We start from the raw sequence: 21,887 nt of genomic DNA, 5'->3' as shown, positions 1-21,887 counted from the left end.
AAATAAAATGCAAACCAAGAAGCAATGCCTTTGAGGACCAATTATATCCCATTGATGAAATAAATGCAAATTCCAATTTAAGAGAATGAAATAAAACACAGTAACCTGGGCTGCCTGGGTGGCTCAGTAGGTTAAGCATCTGCCTTCGGATCGAGCCCCACATCAGGCTCCCTGCTCGGCGGGAGGCCTGCTTCTCCCTCTCCCACACCCCATACTTGTGTTCCCTCTCTGTCTCTGTCAAATAAACAAAATTAAAAAACAAAACAAAACACAGTAACCTATCACATTCTTCCATACCACTACAAACCCACCATAGACTCTTCTAGATGGCATTTAGTCCAGGGTTGATCGAATTCATTTTTTTTTAGCTAAATTATCTCATTTCAGGGTTAATTTGTAGTACCTTCTCAAACAATTATACTTATTCACCCCCTGAAAAATTATTTGTTGAGTCTCTGAATATAAGCAGCATTTTGCCAGAGGCTATGGAGGAATACAATGGGAAGAGATTGGAAGCTCTTTTCTTCAGACTCATTTAATCCATGCAAAAACTATGATATAGTTACTGTTTTTCCCATCTTACAGGTAAATTGAGATTCAGAGAATTTAAAATGTACCCCAAATCACCATGCTGACATAGCATGAGCCCTAATTCAAATTCCGTTTGTCAGACAACCTCAAAACCCATACCTTTTCACAATACAGTTAGCTCTCAAGCCCAGGGGAGATCTTTTGTCTCACTGTCCTGCTCTACTTTATACGGGCTATACTCACAGTATACCGTGAGTTACGTTTTTCCAAGCACCACCCCCCAATACAAACTTTACGCCAGACCAAGATTAAAAAACAAATCTAAAAAGTTAAGGAACAAAGTGAACAACTAAAATCCTCCACACCAGGCATTGTACCAGGAACTTTACATATACTTCCCAAATCTAATTACATTATCACACATAGCATGAGTATCATCAGCTCATTTTACAGGTGAGGAAACATCTGTATACAAATAACCTGCCTAAATTCGTACAGCTAGTTATGTGAAGCGAGGATCTGAACCAGGAAGTCTGATTCCCAAGTAGGCATGGTTAATCACTAACAGTTTTATCCACTTTTTTGTACCCAGTGAGAAATTTATTTTCTATTTTAGATCATGATCCAATATGCACACACACATATAAAAGTAAGCCAACTTCTACAAAACACTATTTACCTTAATAATATGTAGCAAGAAAAAAATGCTTTTAAGATGCTGGTTTTGGATCATGAAATTAGTATCTCATGAACCATGACTGAAAAATGCACAACGCCTAATTGCTTCAAAGATACAGTATTTATTACAATTATAGCCACAAAAAAAGAAAGGAAAAAAAGAAAAAACCATATGGCACTAAATGGTCACAGAGCCGAGTGATAATTACGAATATTAAAAAAAAATTGCTATTCGGAGAAAATACAATATGTACATTACTTAGACCATGCATAATGCTTATATACATGGGAAATATATAAATATAAAATAGCTGTCCTAAGGTAAAAAAGGATATGGACAATTACATTTTTTTTAATTTATAAAGGTTTTTATTTTAACTTACAAACTGTTAAAGAGACCAGATAATAACCACCTCGCTTTTATTTTCTTGGCGCCAAAGCAATTTACCGATGTGCTCTTTTTTAAACACCAGTTCCAGATCACGGTACAAAGTTTTTCAATCAGTTGTATAATGGTAGCAAAATTTTTACGCCAAAATATACAACGATAAAACAAATCAAACCAAAATCCCCTCCTAATATTTTTAAAAGTGAAAAGCTGGAACCAAGTAACTTACATTAAAAGAGAACGTATGTTTGCAAACACATCCTAGAGCCACACACATTTAAGCGTTACGGAAATATGCTCCCTCCCACCCCTAACCCTTCACCCAGTGCCTTTGACCTTCCCCAGAAGTCCCTCTGAATCTATCTCAGACTTCAAGAGGAGGGGGCTGGGCCACCTGTCTCAGGTCTGGCTCTGGCCTCCTCATCTGCCAAAGCCTCACAGTACTGTGCCGGCCAGTCCTTGGGGTCTTGATTATGGACTTTGGCCACAAACTTAAGAACTTTCATCTTGCTGGTTTCCAGGTTGGTTCGGGGGCCCCACTGTAATTCATAGTCTACAGGATCAGTGTGGGGTATCCGCCGGTACTCCAGGTAACGCTGCCGCACGAACTCTTCGGTAATAAGTTTCTTTGGGTCCCCAAAAACTAAATGCTTCTTTGTGGGGTACACCCCTAAGCGACGCAGGAAGTCCCAGACCTCCGTTTCCTTGATGGTATTGCCCTTCATAAAGATGAGACCTAAAACAATCATCAGGAGGCCGGTGGTGGGCGTGCCCTGGTCGCCTCTCACCTCGGCATCCTCCTCCACCGGTTCCAGGGTGTTGATCAGGATGTAGGTGTTGCTTTTGGGTTCCAGTTCCACCAGCTTGTACCCGAAGACGTACTCGAGGCGCTCGGCGGCCAGTTTAAGGAGGTCAGGGAAGATGTCCTTGTAGTCCCCGATGACGTGCTTCAGTATGTCAGTGCGCTTGATCGGGATCTTCTTCTGGTCCTTAATCAGCAAGAACTGCACCAGCTCGGCCACCTTCAGCTCCAGCTGCTGCTGGGACCTGGGCCCCACCTCCGGGGAGGCCGCGGCCCGGCGGGCGCCCTGCGACGATGCGCTCCGGGCCTCCCGGGAGCTGCCCGCCCCGCGGGAGGTGCTCGGGGCCTCCTCGGCCGCAGCGCGGCCCCAGTCCCTCTCCGCCTGGGAGCTAGGCCGGCCCCGGCTCCTCGGTTTCTGCAACATGTCCCCGGCTGCGGGAGCCCTAACGGGCGGCGGCGGCGGCGGCGGGATCGCAGCGCGCAGCGGGAACTGTGGGTTGGCGCGCGGCACGTTTGGGCGGGGCCAGAGGGGGCGCGCGTTGCATCACGGAGACCGCGCCTGCGTCGGCGGAGACTGCGCGTTGCGTCGGGGGCGTCTCCCCGGCCGCGGCGCGTCGGCGGAAAGCCGTGGAGTCTTAGCTGTGGTTCTCGGTGGAACCTAAGGTGTTGTCCTCGCCAAACCACCCGGACAGAGAACAGGAACCAAAACTAAGCAAGTGTGCGGCTAAGCTCAGGACCACAAGGGCTCAGGCAAGTACTGCAGAAAATGAGTATAAGAGTTCTAAAATCGCGAATATTCTTAGATGGAGGGAACTCAAAGTCTGAATGTGGGAGAACAGTAAGGTGAGGAGGACGGTAAGAGCGTGAAAGTGAAGTAAAAGCATTTCCTTCTACACAAAACGACGTAAAAAGAATAAAAGACCCAGATGATTTCCTAACTACGTTTGCCTTCGCCACGCCCTCCCCTCGGCTCAGGTTCAGACCCTCATAACCATTTACCACCAGTTACTTTCTCTAATGCCCCTAAGAGTTTATTAAAAACGAATGTTTGGTAAAAGCAACGTTGCCTTGCAAGCAAGACTCTTAACCGCGTTTTCATTCTTTCAGTATTTATCGTCTATGCATTAAACTCCCTCTGCTAGACAACCAGGACAAACCACCACATAAAACACGTTACAGTGAGGTCTTCTTCTACGTTTCGGGAAGCACTTGCTCATGTAAACTGCCTTGGGCCCACAACCACAGTTTTAGCAGAAATGGCTAAGAAGAATGCTACAAACAGAAACGTGCTCTCTCAAGAGATTCCCATCTAATTTTGGGCATCACTGATCAAGAACTGCAATAATGTGAATCTCTTAAATTTCTTAATTTTTAATATCTTAGCCTTAGGGCTCAAGAGAGAAAAGAGAACGCAGGGATGTCAGTCCTCATCATCTGTGATGTGTGCACTTTGTGTATATATATTTAATTGGGCAGCTCTAATAGCCAACATGAGTCATTTAATTAACTCAAACCATCTGCAGTCTGCTGCCATTACTTCTGCAGATCTTAGCAAATGCGTTCCTTTTCTATTTACTGACTTGCAGAGAAGAAACTGAATTTCCTACTGTCTTTTTAAAGCTGCCCAGAAAGTGGGCGAACTTCAAAGAACCAAATCGAGTTCCTCTTTAATGCAAATATAGTCAAAGGAGAGCAATTCAAAACACATTATTTGAATAATAGTATCAAAACACAACCTTATTAAAATTTCATTAAGTGTTAGTGACATGAAATTTTTGTTTGTAATTCAATACGAAAATGCAATCTGATAATGGCCCTGGAACTGCAAATCTAAATGTAAAATGATATTCCATGTTGTGATGCAAGTATGCTAAGATCTGGTACACTATGAGTAATAACTCTCTGTTCCACACAAGATCTAACAATATATCCTCAAGCATCCATCTTAATGACAGAAGCCTACTAAGAAAAACAAATATATCATCAAGGCATTCATTTTTTTTTTAACAATGAGAAAATTCATCTGCTTCATTTTCCTTACAAATTTGGACTTATGTTAAACCTCCTGCAATCAAGAATTCTGCAAAAGGTCCCTCCAGAAGGATCAGTTGTACCCTGAGTTTAAAAAAAGAAAGAAAAAGAGAGAAAGAAAAAATCAGCAACCAACAGATAACAGAGAAATGGAAAATGAGATGAAAACCATTGTCAACAATTAGGCTGCATTTTCAGTATAAATCTGCAGTGTCTTTCAGCAGCATCTTAATTCAACAGATTGTCATACTCAAAATAGGTCAGAAAAGATACTGGCTAAAACCAGTATCTCTATACTGTGTCCAGGAGAATTCAGGTATGAAAATACAGACATAAAATAATAGTATTAGAATGAACTTTAGGCATCGTATGGAGAAGTCATCCAGACCACCCTCCATTTTAGAATGACATGGAAAGCCATGGATATTTGGGGAAAAACTGTCGTGATGGTGATGATGGTAATAACAACACTAACAGTAATAATAATACATAGAAACAACAGCTGACAGTTATTTCAAAGGTAACTGTGGGTCAGACTCTGTTCTAAGTGGTCTACATGGATTACTTTATTTAATCACCATGACAACCCTATGAGACCTGTTTATTAGGTTTCTCTTGTCAAAAGGAAGAAACTGAGGCACAGAGGAAAATATTAACTGTTTGGGGGTCCTATAGCAAGTAAGTGATGGATCTGGTTCTGAATTAAGATATTGTGCCTCCAGACACTGCTCTTAACCATATGTTGAAGCAGAGAGAACATAAATATGATGTCCTTGAAAAAGCAAAGGTATGGAGTTAGATGGACCTAGATTAGAAATCTGTGTACCACCGGGGGAGCTACTGATGCTCCTTTCTGTTTCCAGATCAACAAAATGAGATTACTGTAATCTCTCCTTATCCAGAGGGAGTATGTTCCAAGACCCTCAGTGGATGCCTAAAACTGCAGATAGACCTGAATCCTATATAGTCTATGTGTTTTCCTATACATGCACATATATACCTATGATAAAGTTGATCAGTTAGGCATAGTCAGAGATTAAAAACAATAACCAATAATAAAGTAGCACAATTATAACAGTATATGTAATGTAAAGTTATGTAAATATGGTCTCTCTCAAAATGTCACCCTTCTTATGATGTGAGATGATAAAATGCCTGCATGATGAGATAAAGTGAGGTGAATGACACAGGCACTGTGATGTAGCATTAAGCTGCTCTTGACCTTCTGACTATAAGTCAGAAGAAGGATCATCTGCTTGCAGACCACAGCTGACCAAGAGTAACCGAAAGAGCAAAAAGCGAAACCACAGATAAGGGGGGACTACTATAATAACCCAGGCATCAGGGAACTAATGAGATAGGTTTGCCAAGTACCTAGCACAAGGCTGGGACCGGGTAGTTGATAACAGTTTGCTTCTTTCCACAGGGTTTATGTTAAGGAAACTATCTGAGGACTCTACAAAGCTGTATGTAGAAAGATGTTTACTGAAGTGAAACATTTGTACACACAAAAATGAGAAAAAGGTCTGGAAAGAAACATATTAAGGTGCTATTAAAATTATTTTCTTTTATTTTTTTATTTATTTTATTTTATTTTATTTATTTATTTGAGAGAGAGAATGAGAGAGAGCACATGAGAGGGGGGAGGGTCAGAGGGAGAAGCAGACTCCCCGCCAAGCAGGGAGCCCGATGCGGGACTCGATCCTGGGACTCCAGGATCATGACCTGAGCCGAAGGCAGTCGCCCAACCAACTGAGCCACCCAGGCGCCCCAAAATTATTTTCTTTTAAAAATGAAATTCAGTGTTGATTGTCTTGCTTGGGAGATAAGTGAGAAATATATTCTCAATGATTTTAACGTCCTAGTGACACCACGCCCTAGCAGTCATACACATTCAAATTTTCAGTAAATTCAGTGTGACTTGAATATGACATTTGTGACTTTGTTCAGCCAGTGAAGTAATAAAGGCAAGTGGTTTAAAAAGAAAGACATTTTCAGTTTATGTTAATGACCTTAATACTTTCATTACTAGACCCAAAAGAAAAAGAAGGAAAAATTCTTTGAGGCAAAATTAAGCTAGCTAGGATTTCAAATGCATTAAACAAAGAAATGCCTACCAGTTAGCACTTGCTCTTTAGAGGTCTCTGAGTAATTAATTGCCTTATTTCATCTCCTTGGTAGCACATGACTGCCAACAAGCTCTAATCATCTTTATTATCTACTGGATTCTCCTCTTCATTCACTGGTATTTCTTGCAGAACCAGAGAAAGTTTTAAATTTTCTCAGCAACCTATTGCAAAAAGCAGGTAAGGGCTTTCTGGGGAAGAAAAGCAATGATAAAAGCATGCAGCCACCATATATGAACAGCTTCACTGCCTTTTCCAGTGAAAGGAAGTGGGACAGTGTGTAGCATGTGAGCAAAGGAGCTGGAGCTGGGAAGGCAGATACTATTTTGGTGAGTAGATAGGAGGAAAAGGATTCCAGATACGTTAATGGTTGCACTAAAATCCCTTGTGTCCACTCATTCGTAACATAGATCCATACAGGTTAAAAGACACAATAGGACTACTCGATAACACTTTGTCCCTCATGGAAGAATACTTTAAATGGCAACAGAGCTTTCCTTGGCTGGTGGAAGGGGGTAGAGAGATGTAGCTTGATGAGATAGCTCTTTCCAAGCACTGCAGCTATTTGGCCCAGAAACACCTTCTTAGACTCTTTTCAAGAAATACAAACCTTCCAGTTATGCAGGGCCTTTTACTTACGAAAATCATTAAAATCTATTGAGTTATAAAATTACAAACACATAAGGTCTCAATAGTGGCCAATAAATTTCTTGTTTGCTTGTTTTTCCCTCTTGTTCTGCATCTTTTCCTTTTAGGAACTGCTTCTTCCAATCTCTGGGAGACCTTGGTAAGGCTCTACCTTTCTCTCCTGAGTGCATGAGATGCAGGCCAGCCACAGCAACTGGTTCAAAGTCCAATCCACATCCTTTCAGAGGTTCACATAGGTTCTCTTTCTCCAAGCCGACAAGCTGGGTGGTGATGTAAGCCTAGCCACCTTTGCCTTTGCTTGGACATAGCCTGCCTCATGGTGAAGCCAACTCAAAGATCTAAGAGAGAAATAGTCTTAATGCTGCCATGTGAATTTCTGGATCCTGAGTTCAAGGTCAAACTCTGGGGTAACTACTTATTGAAGCAAGTCAAATCTCCTTTTGCTTTACCTGCTTTCAGTTGGTTTTCCTTACTTGAAACTGGAAAAATTCTGGCTAAACAGTATCCAAACCCAATTAAGCAGGAGAATAAAGGGTACTAAGGAATGAGACTTGGTTTAAAGAGAATGGAGCTATACGAAGTTAATATTACCTATAAGGTTATTGAATGTAATGAGAGGCGATCTGAATACAATCTGACATTTTTATTATTTCTTGGCATGTTCTGTGGTTGAGGAATGCACTTTTGATTTTAATTGCTGGCAATAAGGCCAAAGTAGAAATCATGAAAGACCGACTGTTCTTCCATGTAAAATGTACATATGAGCTAATCTGGTGATTTACCTCTGCAAAAAGAAGTTTCAGACAACCTAGAACGTATTTTAAAGTATTTGTTATTCTAGAGTAGCTATGTTCTCCATATTTAAGAAGCCTCATTCTTTTTTTCTAGGTTTCACTTTAGCCTAGAACAGAGGTATACTCACAGGGCAAGGGCACCAAGGAGGAGAATTGACAAGGCTAATACTCAGGGGCAAGACAGATAAGTTGTTTTGAGAAAACTGAACAAACTGAAATGGATTAAGAATAAAAGAATGAGAAAGAAATATGAAAATACTGAAGGCAGACAAGAAAAACCTTACATATATGCATAAGTGGTGGTCCTGAAGGAGACAACAATTATAAACAGAAAACCAGAAATAATACTCAGAGGTACTCCAGCGATGGCTGTAGGAATCCTGGCCAGATGGTGGGTATGCACAGACCCCATGTCTCTGATCCCCTCTCCTTCCTGGTTCCCTCCCTTGAGCTAACTCAACAACTAAAGCAGGCATGCATTCAAGGTTGGAGAGTGCACAAAGGCCATGGGTTCTCCAGAATCTGCAAAGGAGAGTGTACAAGGCTGCTTCTCCGTGAGATGCAAGTGAGAGCTTAGGTACCTGGTAAGGAGAAAGCCTGCCCCTTCCCAAGGCCTGGGAAGACCCAGGATCATGTGGTACTTGTGGGTATTCAGCTGGCAGAAACCCATGTCTCCCTTCTGAGCGAGCCTACAGCTGTCTTCTTTCTGAGGGTAGTCCTTCAAGAGCCTGTCCAGGCTGCTGACTAATTGCCCTCAGAGGAAGCCTTTCAGGCAGGTCAAATGCTATCAGGCCTTGATGTTGGGAGAGGCCTTGAGCAGTTTCAACCCCTTTGAGCCTGGATTCCAAGAGGCTGCTTCATGGTGCCTCAGGAGACATGTAAACAGTGTGTTCTTTGATTCACAGTGGCTCATAAAAGCAAAGTCTGCTGTGCCAGAAACTTCTGGGCCTCTCGCCACTTGCCAGCCTACTTGCCAGCAACTCTAGAAGCATGATCTGTAGAGGAAAGAAAGAAGTGCAGAACCTCGCACAGGTGAAATAAAACAGCTCATTAAAGATGATCCAAGAATTTAAAGAAGCAGTAAAATTGACAAAGAGCTACAGTGACCAAGAAAGAACACCCAAATTAATAAAATCAGGAACAAAGGAGAGGATATCACTACCAATCTTAAAAAAAATTGTAAAAGAATGCCATGAGCAATAAACAACTATATAACAACAGATTAGGTAAGTTTGGTGAAATGGAAAAGTTCCTAGAAAGTCACAGATTTCAAGAAGAAATAGAAAATATAAATAGGCCTACAATAAAGAAAGATTGAATTAGTAGTTTATAAACTTCCCACAAAGAAAAATCCAGATCCAGGTGGTTTCATTGGTGAATTCTACCAAAATTCTTTTAAAAGGAATTAAAACCAACTCTTTCAGAAAACTGAAGAACCAATTCCCCAACCCATTCTGAGTCCAGTATTATCTTGATACCAAAACCAGACGATCCATTACAAGAAAACTACCAACCAACATCCCTTATGAATATTGATGCTAAAATCCTTATCAAAACAGTAGCAAATGAAATCTAACAATATGTAAAACGGATAGAAGACAATCCTTATCAAAATGCCAGCTGCATTTTTTACAGAGATTAACAGGCTGATCCTAAAATTCGTAAGGAAATTCAAGGGACCCAGGATAGCCAAAACACTTAAAAAACAACAAAGAACTCATATTTCCTCACACTTCTACAATATGTCAAAACTTACTACAACACTAGGGTAATCAAAGCTCTGTGGTACTAGCATGAGCACAGACCTATTGTTATGGGCTGAGTTGTGTCTCCCGCCGCCTCCTCAAATTCATAAACTTAAGTCCCAATTCCTAGGACCTCAGAATGTGACTGCATTTGGACATAAGCTCTTTAAATGGGTTAAGCTAGAATGAGGCCATTAGGGTAGGCTGCTAATCCAGTAAGACTGATGCCCTCAGAAGGACACCATCCTTCATCCCTGGAAGAAATACCAGGGATGTGTGCACTCAGAGAGAAGGCCATATGAGGACACAGTGAAAAGGCAGCTGTCTGCAAGTTAAGAAGAGAGGCTCAGGAGAAACCACACTTACCAACAGTTTGATCTTGGACTTCGAGCCTCCAGATTCTTAGAAAATAAATTTCTGTTGTTTAAGCCACCCAGTCTGTGGTATTTTGTTATGGCAGCCCTGGTAAACTGATACACATATAGAGCAATGGAGCAGAAGGGACAGTGCAAAATTAAATCCATACATCTATGGTTAACAGATTTTTTTAAAAAAGGGACCAAGATAATTCAATGGGGGTAACAACAGATGGTGCTGGATATCCACATGCAAAAGAATGGATTGAACCTTGACCTCACACCACATACAAAATTAACTCAAAGTGGATCATGGACCTAAATGTAAGAATTAAAACTATAAAACTCTTTTATTTTAAAGATTTTATTTATTTATTTGACAGAGAAAGACACAGCGATAGAGGGAATATAAGCAGGGGGAGTGGGAGAGGGAGAAGCAGGCTCCCCACAGAGCAGGGAGCCCGACGAGGGGCACGATCCCAGGACCCTGGGATCATGAGCTGAGCCGAAGGCAGATGCTTAACGACTGAGCCACCCAGGCACCCTAAAACTATAAAACTCTTAAAATGAAACATAGGAGCAAATTTCATGACCTTGGGTTTGTCAATGACCTCTTAGATAAGAGACTAAAAGCAGAGATGATAAACAAGAAGACTGATAAGTTGTACTTCATCAAAGTTAAAAACGTGTGTGTCCAAGGATACTCAAAGTGAGAAGGCAATCTACACATTCTGGGGGAAATTATTTGCAAATCATGTATCTAATAAGGGACACATATGCAGAAAATATAAACAACTCCTGGAACTTAAGAAGAAGACAAAAATCCAATTGTAAAACTGGGCAAAGGATTTGAATAGACATGTCTCCAAAGATGTAAGAATGGCTAATCACATGAAAAAATGTTGAACATAATTAGTCATTAGGGAAATGCAAATCAAAACCATAATGATATACTACTTCAGGCTCCAGAATGGCTATAAACAAAAAAGGCAGATAATATCAAGTGTTAGCAAGGAGGCAGAGGAATTGGAAACCTCAAATATTGCTGGTGGGAATGTAAAATGGTACAGCTTCTGTGGAACACAGTTTTATTGTGGGGAATGGGGAGTGACTGCTAAAGCCTATGAGATTTCTTTTTGGGGTGATTCAAAATGTGATAAAATTAGATAATGATGGTTGCATAACTCTGAAGTATGCTAAAAAACATTGTATACTTTAAACAAGTGAATTTTATGATATGCTAATTATGTATTAATAAACCTGTTTTAAAAAGAACCTGAAGAAGGCCAAGCTGAAGAGTCTTGAATAAGTTGCTCCTTCTGAAGTGTAATGAGATGAAACAGAAAAGAAGACTTAAGAAAACAGTAATGAAAACCATCAAATGGATGCAGTTAGGGCACCCAGACTTTCTGGATCAACAGCAACAGAAAGAATTTTTAACTAAAAAGTTAAAATGGAGCACAGTCTACTGTAGAAATAATGATTTTTGCCATTATCACAAAGATGTTTGTATTTTAGGCAGTTAACAAACATTTTTATGCTACATGGTTTATGGAACACAGTTTCATCTTTCCTCTGCCACCAGTTTCCTCTGGGTCCTGGAAGACCTCTCAGCCTCTTCACCCACAGATACGCAGGGCTGAGTTAGGCAAACTCTTTCAGCTGTAAAATACTATTAATATATGAAAGAATTTTAGGGGTGCCTGAGTAGCTCAGTCAGTTGAGCATCCAACTCTTAATGTGGGCTCAGGTCATGATCTCAGGTTTGTGAGATCATGCCCCGCATCAGGCTCTGCACTGGGTGTGGTTCCTGCTTAAGATTCTCTCCCTGTCCCTTTGCACCCCCCCCAATAAAATACACACACACACACACACACACGAAAGAATTCTAAATCAGAAATCATAAACACATGTTGAAATAGAAAGCCCCTCCTGAAAATAACATTTAAAGAAGCACCTGGTTCCTCATTGTTGGATGTCAGTATGCTGGAGCATCCTGAGTTTCCCAGAGTATCTGCTGGTAAAACAATAAATTTCCTAACTTGGCTCTATTTTTCTTCAAGTGACACAATTCTGTGACTTCCAGGACAAGTGGAGGTCTCCATTTAAAACTACTCTGTGGGAATAGATCTTTAACGGCAGCGAAGTATCTTGAGGAAATGGGGGCTCTGCTTGTTCCTACTGCTTCCTGCCATCCGTAACAGAGACACCAGGCAAAGGGAGGCTTCGGGGGGTTGCCTTGGCCCTTGGATATTCCTGAGAGGAGGGTAAAATAAAAAATAGGTCATAAAGTCCACTGTGCATGAATGGTGATCCAATGCTTTCATAACTCTATCTTCCCACTCATGAGCAAGAACAAGTCCCCATTATCTCAAAATATACCAACCTTACTGTGAAAATGGCTTCTGAATTAAGCGTAGTACAATATGTATAACTTAATGCAGGATATTCACAAAAATGCAAAATGAGGTAACATCTGCAAAAGTATGTATAGGTATATTTATGATATATGATTTTAAACTAAATTCTTCTTCGTTTTACAGGCTCATTTTTTATTTCCTCATACAACCCTGAACTGAAGGCAAGATCTACTGCAATAAAAAATAAAGCAACACCCCCTCCCCGAAAAAAAGCTGTTCAGACACATATAATGGATTAATAAGCAAGTCATACACAATGTTAGGTACACATCTGCTCCTGATTGGGCCCAACTTTGACATGGTCTCTCTTACCCTGATGTCATCGCTTTACTAAGCTATATTCCACTAAATGAATTGAATTTAGTTCCCACAGTTTCTTAATTATGACAACTAGGAACAATGAGGTTATATACAAGAACTACATAAGGATCATGAAACTTAATAAAATTTAGAGGGAAAAAATAATCTCTAGAAATGTGAGCATGATTCAGGTGACACATATCACCTCATTGATCTTGGGGTTCTGTCCACTCATTTGGCTGACCAGATTTCCAAGTACCCCTTCTGAAAGGCTGCCCATCTGGTAGAAAAACATAATCTTACTGTAGAAGAAGAACACAAAGAACAGCGACAATAGTTTTTTCAGTTAATATAGACAAGTGAGTATTTTCAAATACTCAAGAATTAATGTAAATTATCTTTCTACCTAGAGGAAACAAGAAAGTCAAATGCTCTGTCCTTTGTACATGGGCAACCCTTTCTCTTACCCGGACTTTCTCTCACTCACCTGGACAAAAAGGTATGATCGTTGCCTTTCTTGGTATGAAAACTGTTCAAATGAGCAAAGCCTGTGCTCAACCAGAACTCTCACTTCTGTTCACTTGTCTTAGAGCATTAAAAGACTGATCACTACTCTATTTCCATGAAAACTTGTAAATCATTTAGGGCATATGTGACAACCCTGCTAAATAGAGAATTCGGCCACCTCATTTGTTACAAAGTCCCTAGTTCTCTAAGAAGGTACCCTCAAAACTCAAATATCGAGGAAACTTGATATTAAAGGAAACCTCAGTCCCCTATCCTCTAAGCCCTTTCCTTGCGTGTACATGAGATAATTTGGCTGCTATGTGGAGCTTTCAGAAGCCTTGAGCAAAAAAAAAAAAAAGGCATTCCAGGCAATAAACAAGTTTAATTTCAATTGGACAAAAGGTACAAATAAGGCCTAGGGAAGGAAAAAACAGAGAATGGGTAAGACAGAACACACCTTTTTTATAAATACAAATATGTTAAACAGCAAACATCTATCAGTGCTGTGGTTGAGAAAGTGATTCAAGGAAGAGACAAAGCCCCCCACATAAGTGAGAATCACATGCATCTGGGAAGGAAGAACGAGCAGAGGGGAACGTGCTGCCTACTTACATGTCCGACCCAGCGGGCTTGGCTGCAATGTTGCTTCCCGCAACCAGGAAGCCACTGTGGGAAGGACAGCCCTAAATGCATGAGAGGCAGAGGAGCTCAGTCTTCTGAAGGATTCCTGCCTCTCGAAACTGGCAACAACATCCCGTAATCTGGCTGGATAAACCAGGGCGTCTTTCTTGAAAAGCATGACTTTTTTTTTTTTAATTCAGATTTTATTAATCCCACGTTTGAGAGAAGCGGTGTGGCAAAAGCAAATGTTAGCTAATTAACCGCTTCCTAGGATCCAATCAGTCATTAAAAATATGCTTATGAAATTTTCTTGAGCTGCTCAATTGTTTATAATTATCCAAGTGGTTCATACTACTCATGGATGTTTTCTTTTCACATTTATTTCTAAGCAAATTACCTAATTCAGTGTGTTATAACTCTGGACATTTAAAAACTATATTGGGAAATTTCAGGCAGTAATTAATGTGGATATATGTTATGCTTATGCTTAATCCTTTGTGCCCAGGTGTGATTATTAGGTGCAAATTACAGAAATTCGGCCCCACTCAATTGCCACTTAATATTAACATCCATTCACATGTTCATTTGATTAATCTTACTCAAGGGTGACATTTTCTAAATTTATAAATAAATAATACAATCCACATAACAAGTGTCAAGAGTGGACATGTGACCCAGTTCTGGCCAATGAGATACTGAATATTTTGGTGGTATTGGGGGGGTGCATCTGAGAAATGTTTACTTGCTCTCAAAAAGAGGTTCACAGGAAAAAAATTCCTCTTCTACTAGACATTTTATATCTGCATGTAATGCCTCAAGCAGTCATCTTGTGACCATGAGTAGAACTAAGCTGACACATCAAAATATTGAAACTGGTAGAATGAAAAGCTGGAGAGAATCTGGATCTTGGATGACTTCTCTAGGCTGCTGAACCAACTAACTCTGGAGCAGCCCACCTCTGAACATGTCATTTGAGATAATTTATGTCCTTTGTCACTGAAGGTTTTGTGAATTGGGTTTTATATCACTTACAGCCCAAAGTATCCCAGCTGACATCTGTAGCCAAGAGAATCCCAACAAAGGGAATATATAGGTTGGTTGTTTAGACTTTACCTGGTGAAGCCAGGGCTCCCAGTCAGCGGTCATGTGCCAACCCCCTTCACCTAGCTCCGAGATCTATAGACATTTGAATATCAGCTTGAAATGCTGCTTAAGGTAGTGGTACAAGACTGCAAGTTGGCAGTCAGTCTCCCTCTCTATGGCAAAAAGACATTTAGATTTTATCTAGGACCTGCAAAGGGGGAGGATCTATGATTTGCCCAGATAGCTAGAGTCTGTAAGTTATAAAGGCAGAATTTTCTTGGAAGTCCTGTAGATGCATCCTCATATTTCATGGATATCACCCTAGCTTGAGTGATGTCCATCAACTAGTGGTTCCTTGTGTGAGTATCCACTGAGGAGTTTACCCCCACTATACACTAGAACCTCAAAGGATATCACAAAGTTCCCACTGCTCAATTCACTCTTTCCAGCAAGGTCATTTCTCTACCTGCCTGATGGACTTGACATTTTAGCTTCCCAAGGCCATCCTCCAGAGGACTATATTGCCACTTGGCCCACTTGACCCCTAACACCCTACTCTATGTTACAAACTTGGTCCCCAGTTTTCTTGGAAAGAGAAGACAGGAAGTTATAGTCTGAGGCTCTGGAGGTTTTCAGGAGTGCCAATCTGTCCTGGTTGCCTAGACTCATACAGCACCCCCAAGTCTAGCCTTGTTTCCTACCTATAACTGTCCCTAATATGAAGATGATCTGAAGACGGCTGAGCTCTGAGAGCCCCAGGCCAGCCAGCCAGCCACATGTTCTCCTGTCTCCTGTCTCCTGCTACTGATGATGCCTAGGGTGGGGGTTTGTCCAGAGGTTGACCTACCATTGCTCCCCATGGCCTTTGACAAAGGTGCATGCTTAGCACAGAAAGCCAAAATCAGTAAGACTCTATAGACCAAAGGTCAGGTAGTATGGAGAAAGGCTGCATCTCTGGAAGAGCTCAGAGTGAGAAGCAGCCATCCCAAGCCAGAGAGAGACAACCCAGGGGACCTCTGAGCAGCAGAGAGGGAGCCTGTATGGCTTACCTGAGATATTGCCCAGCTGTCTCCATTGAAAGAGAAGTTGTAGGGTGGGCCTGAAGACTATCTCTATCTGATTCTGAAAATGGACACCATCCCTATACCCACCCCTCCCCCTGCCATATCTAAAGTGAGACAATGTAGTTTGCCTACCCAACTGCCCCTTCCCCAAGAGGGAAAACAGTCCCACCCTATCTGCCTCCGTTTCTTCCTATTATTCTACCATAGTCTTAAAAGGGATCCTGTCACAGCCACCAGCTGAGCCCAAACCAGTATTGGGGGAACTTCTAGCAAAATGATCAGGCAAAGCAAACTCACATGCACACCTATAAGCATAGTGGTTTAAAGGAAGGAGAATGCCAAATTCCAGAACAGATGGCTACTATGGAGCAGAACTAATAGAAGAAACAGAAATAGACTATCAAATAAAAACATAATGAAAATACATAAGGAGATATTATTAGAGCACAATAAAATGCTTCTAGAACAGAATAATTCTTGTTTTTTAAATTTAAAATTCTAGCAGAAGTACTGTAAAAGAGAATGGTCCCCACTGAAGACCAAATCACTCTTTTAGAAGGTTCAAGTGAAAGATGTGTCACACAGTACAGGACAAAAGTTAATGGAATAAAAATCAATCACAAGGGAAATATCAAGATATGAAGGGCAGAGCAGGAGGCAATATTATATAAATCACAGAAGTTTGGGGGAAACAAAACATATGACAGAATAAGCAAAGAAACTATCAAAGGAAATGCAACTCAAGTCTTCAGATTTGAAAGGGCTCTGGAAAGGCAGAAGTTAGACCCATCCTGCTAAAATTCTGAATTTCAAGAATAGAAAAATCGTACAAGCTTCCAGACAAAAAAGAGTTAAGTTGTTTCTAGAAACAGTCAGTCTAATATCCCATTTCTCACTTGTAATCCAAAAATTCTCTACCCAGGCAAACTATTATTACTTGAATACAAAGGAGTAGATTATGGGACTTGCAGAATGGGAGGCAGGTGTCCCAGGTGTCCTCTCTGAGAATACTCCGGTATACTCTCACCAAAGAACCAAATCAAACAAGGACCCATGGGAGGTGAGGACAGTTTAATAAGCAATAGGACAAATCTTGTAATATTTATTTTAAAATCTTAATAGACAATGATAATGTGAATGTAAATTGTACTACAGTTGTTCATAAGGATTCTTGAAGTAGAAGAAGGAAGATTTTGGTAAGAGCCTGGACCCAAACAATCTCAGCATATCCCAGGAATAAGAAGAGGCAGATGGAGTGTAAAGAAAAATGATTCTAAGGGTCTCCTCCAGGTGGAGTGAGGTCAAGAGGATACTGAAGATATTTTAGTGGGAGGGTGTGCTATTTATTAAGCTAATGATCTCTGTTCCAAATCCACTGCTCTCTTACGCTGGGTTTGGATCTCTGAAAGTTATGTTTTTCTTCTGTTAGATGGCTTCTTGTTGGGTTCTTCTAATAAGGGGCAATGGGGTAGCCTAAAAAGTGGGGCAAGGGGTAGGACCTGCTTCTTCCTGTTTGCTTGCTCTTCTGGTCAGTAAGGTACTAGCAATACCCCCTGCCCTGGCAGCAGCAATTGGTTCCAACCTCTTTCAACACTCCCCAAACCAGCTTCATTGTGCTCTCACACAGGTATGACCAACAGCAAGGTACATCCCTGTAGATATTAGAAGGATACAAGAATATTAATTACAATGTTCACCAATACATTTGAAAACAGATGAAATGGGCAAATGTTTTCCCCTAGGAAAACAACTAAACAAAACCTATACAAGAAAAATGCACAAAGTTTTAATAGTCCTGGGCACTACTGAATCTGTAATTCCAAATTTTCCCTCAAAAAAACCCCCAAAAAACCCAACCTAGGAGACTTCACTAGTGAAATCTACTGAACACTTAAATGAGAGATAACATCAGTCTTAAATAAATGCTTCCAGAAAAGAAAAAGAGGAACTACTCCCATTGTGTTTTATAAAGAAATCATAACCTTAATATAAAAATCTGACAAGGACATTTTGAAAAATGAAGATAAAAGGTCAATCTCCCTCACAAATATATAATCAAAAGCCCCAAACAAAACATTGACAAACAAAATCAAGAGATTCAGCATTGAGAAAGCTGAGTTCAATCTACGAAAGCAAATTGGCTGAACATTCAAAAGTCAATCAAGGTGATTCACCTTATTAACAGGATAAAGGAGATCTTTCATATGGTCATCTCAAAAAAAGAAAGAAAACTCAATATCTATTCATGATCTTATAAAATACTAACAAAACAAGAAATTCAATAATCTGGAAATAGAAGGGAATTTATCACTACAATAATCTGCATTAAACATCACTCTTTATTGTGAAATAGTGAAAATGTTCCTTTGAGATGAGGAATAAAAGTTGTACAGATTCGAAAAAAACAAAATTGTCTTTTCTTTTTCAAATGACATGATTCTATATGTAGAAAAGTCAAAAAAATGTACAGATAAACCATTAGAATTAATAAATTATCAAAGTGGTTGGAGATAAGATTAATATGCATAAATCAGTTTCATTTCCATTTTTCAATGACAAACAGAAAATGGAATTAAAATAAATGCCATATGTGACACATTTTCCCAAAGATGGATCGCACCTGCCCTTTTGTACTGTAACGTGGGTGGCTGCTTATTCCATCAAGACGTGGGGATAATTTTCCCACCCCCTCACACGTGGGCTAACTCTGTGGCTTGCTTTGAACAACAAGAGTGTGGCAGAAGTTGCAACGTGTGGATTTTGGAGCCTACGCCCGAAGAGGCCTGCATCTTCTGCTTTTGTCCTCTTGGGATACTCCCTTTCATAGTGCTCTCTTTGCCGTGGACAGATGCCCCACCTAGAGTAATGAATGATGACAGGAGAGGCCCAACTTCAGTGGCATCAAAGCTCTGAATATGTAAGTGAGGCCACTGGGACCGCCAAGCATCTTCCAGCCATAATCTGAACACCATCACAGGAGGGACTCCAGGCCAGACCAGCAGAATACCCATAGAGTCGTCGAGGATAATAAACTAGATATCTAAGCCATGACATTTTGAGGTGGTTTGTGGCACAGCAATAGATAACTGATCACTATGCATAACACTGCCAAAAAAATAAAGATAGATAAATAGATAGGATTTATAGCTAATGAAAAATATATAATACCTCTACTCAGAAATTTATAAAACAAAATATTATTGAAAGAAATTAAAGATGATCCAAATAAATATTCATAGGATGGAAAACACACTGTGGTAAAGATGTCAATTGTCTCCATATTGATTTACAGATCCACTATAATCCTATCAAAAATTCTAGCAGGGTTTCTTTGTAGAATTTGACAAGCTGACTACAAAATTTATACAAGAATGCAAAGGACCATGAATAGCCAAACAATCTTAAAGAACAACAAAGCGCTTACTTTATTGGATACTGAGATTTACTTACAAAGTTTTAGTTATTTAAGACAATGTACAGTATAGACAAAAAGACCAAAAGGTCAAACAGAGAATCTAGGAAGTGACCCATAGATATAAGAACACTTACATCACAGGGATGATACTGCACAGCAATGAAGAAAGGACTGTCTTTTGAATAATTGGGTCTAGGTCAACAGGATATTCATGTGGAAAAATGAAACTATATTTTTGGATTATAAAAAAATTAACTCTCAGTAAATTATAGTTCTAAATGCAAAAGGAAAAATAATAAAACTATTTAAAGATAACATAGGAAAAAATCTTTATGACCTTGAGGTAGGAACATTTTATTTTAATCTAGATACCAAAAAGATCATTATGAGATGAAAAGGCAAGGCCCTGAATGGAAGAAGATAATATGTGTGTGTATATACCTACATTTGTGTGTGTATATATATCTATCTGACAAATTACAAACCTTGACAAAGGGCCTATTTCTGGAACATATATAAAGGACTCTTTAAAACAAATAAGTACCTACGACACAATGGAAAATGGGTAAGAGCTTTTATAGGTACTTCACAAAGGAGGGTATCCAAATGTCTAATAAACATATGAAAAAGCATTCAGCCTCATTAATAATTAAGGAGATGCAGAATAAAACTATAGCGAGACACCATGATTCACCCACCATATGGTTCAAAGGAAAATCACTGGCAACACCAAGTATTGCTGATAATGGTGAAAAATGGAACACTCATAATCTGCTGGGGATAATGTAAACTGGAACAACCACTGTGGAAAATTATGTGGCATTATCTACTAAAGCTGAACCCATGCACCCCAGTATTTCACTTCTGGGTATTGCACAAAAAGATACTTAAGTGAATGTTCATCGCAGCATTATTTGCAATAGTCACCAAACTGAAATCATCTAACTGTCCATCCACAATAAAATACATAAATAAAATGTGGGACATACACACAGTGGAACACAATGCAGCAACAAGAATTAAAGAACCACATCTAAATGCACCAACATGAATGAATCTCATTCCTTCTTCATTGCTTTTGTGCCCTGCCCTCCCAGGATACAGGTACCAGAGGGACCCTCTTAAAAGCCCCTCCTCTGCTCACCATTACAGAGGTCCCGACCTTCCTTAGGGTAGAAGGCAAAGTCCTTTAAATCATCCAGCAGTTTCCACACAAGCTAAACCCGCAGCTGCACGTCTAACTTCAATGCCTTTTACTTTCCCCTCATACACTCCCCTTCAGCCACACCTCTCCTTGCTGTTCCCAGAGTATGCCAAGCACGCTTCCACCTGGGGGCTTCTGTACTGGCTACTCCCTCTGCCTGGAAAGTTCTCCAACCCCTCCCCCTCCCAGGCCATGATCACACAGCTCACTCTCACCTCCTTCAGGTCTCCAGCAACAGGAGCGCGCCTCTCATCACTCTATTAAATAGCCCCCCATTCCTCGTATTCCTTACGTGCTTCCCGGTTTTCCTTTTTCACTCCAACACTTACCTGTTAGTGTTACCTATCATGTGACATATGATTTATTTACCTGTTTTTCCATCTCCTGAACTAGAATAAAGCTTCACGAGAATGGGAATTTTGTCTATTTTTTTCATTGCTCTATCCCCAGCATCCAGAACATTTCCTGGCACACAGAAGGTGCTCAATAAAATCCTGCTTAAGAGTGACCACATAAAAGGCGCTAAAATATTAAGTGAAGCTCTCTATGCTCAGCAGGAGCTTGTCTACCAGTGGGCCTCACTAATGGGTTCCCCTACCTCCCCAGACCTGTGATTTTCTTCTCCCCTTGGACAGTGGGGTTCTGTGGAAAGGAATCCTCATGCGTCAGCCTGAGGATGGTTGAGACTAGCAGTCAGCCCTCTGGGCATTGCAAAGAGGGAGTCTGAGATGACAGATGGAAGTGCAGCCTCACCCTTCTCCCCCAGACCCTCACTTAATCCTATGCGACAGAGACAGTTTGTGTCCCCAGAACATCCACGTGGGCTGCAGGAGCTCCAGCCTCCCTCACAGACGGGATGAGTCGTCATGTGGCCAAGTCTGGAGCAGTAGGATTGTGTCATATCTAGTCTGAGGCACTCAACGGTCAGGGGACCCCCCTGCCTTTCTTCTCCCTAGGCAGCTATGTGGGGATCATTCATGGATGAGATGGTACAGATACAAAACAGAAGCAGTCTCAATACCTCCCTAACCGCACAGAAGAAAGCTGCCCTGAAGAGTTGCCCAGCCTGTATGAGACATTTTGTGGGCAAGAAACAAACCTTTGCTATGTTGAGCCATTGAAATTTCAAGGTCTTTTTTTGTTTGTTTGTTTTGTTACTGCAGCATAGACTAGC

At 40.6% G+C, this 21,887-nt stretch overlaps 2 protein-coding genes across 18 annotated transcripts in view; both read right to left on the bottom strand.

The window, feature by feature from the left end:
- Positions 1 to 21,887, bottom strand: part of ENTREP2 (endosomal transmembrane epsin interactor 2) — a 481,153-nt gene that overhangs the window by 146,685 nt on the left and 312,581 nt on the right. For 2 of the 17 annotated variants that reach the window (XM_064570014.1, XM_064570015.1), the window contains one exon: positions 12,057 to 12,355. The exons of the other annotated variants lie outside the window; for them this stretch is intronic. In XM_064570014.1, the coding sequence (XP_064426084.1) occupies positions 12,057 to 12,068 (12 nt within the window). In that variant the 5' untranslated portion in view covers positions 12,069 to 12,355. The remainder of the gene's footprint in view (positions 1 to 12,056; positions 12,356 to 21,887) is intronic. 17 annotated transcript variants of the gene reach the window in all.
- Positions 1,312 to 3,707, bottom strand: NSMCE3 (NSE3 homolog, SMC5-SMC6 complex component). The gene has a single exon (XM_045899553.3). It carries the CDS (start codon positions 2,821 to 2,823, stop codon positions 1,969 to 1,971), a length of 855 nt encoding a protein of 284 aa, XP_045755509.1. The 5' UTR covers positions 2,824 to 3,707; the 3' UTR covers positions 1,312 to 1,968.

The sequence above is a fragment of the Mirounga angustirostris genome, unplaced genomic scaffold, assembly GCF_029215605.1.
Source record: "Mirounga angustirostris isolate CCGP_5_RB_7025 unplaced genomic scaffold, mMirAng1.0.hap1 SCAF_9, whole genome shotgun sequence".
Taxonomy (NCBI): Eukaryota; Metazoa; Chordata; class Mammalia; order Carnivora; family Phocidae; genus Mirounga; species Mirounga angustirostris.
This window is presented reverse-complemented; position numbering and strand designations above follow the sequence as displayed.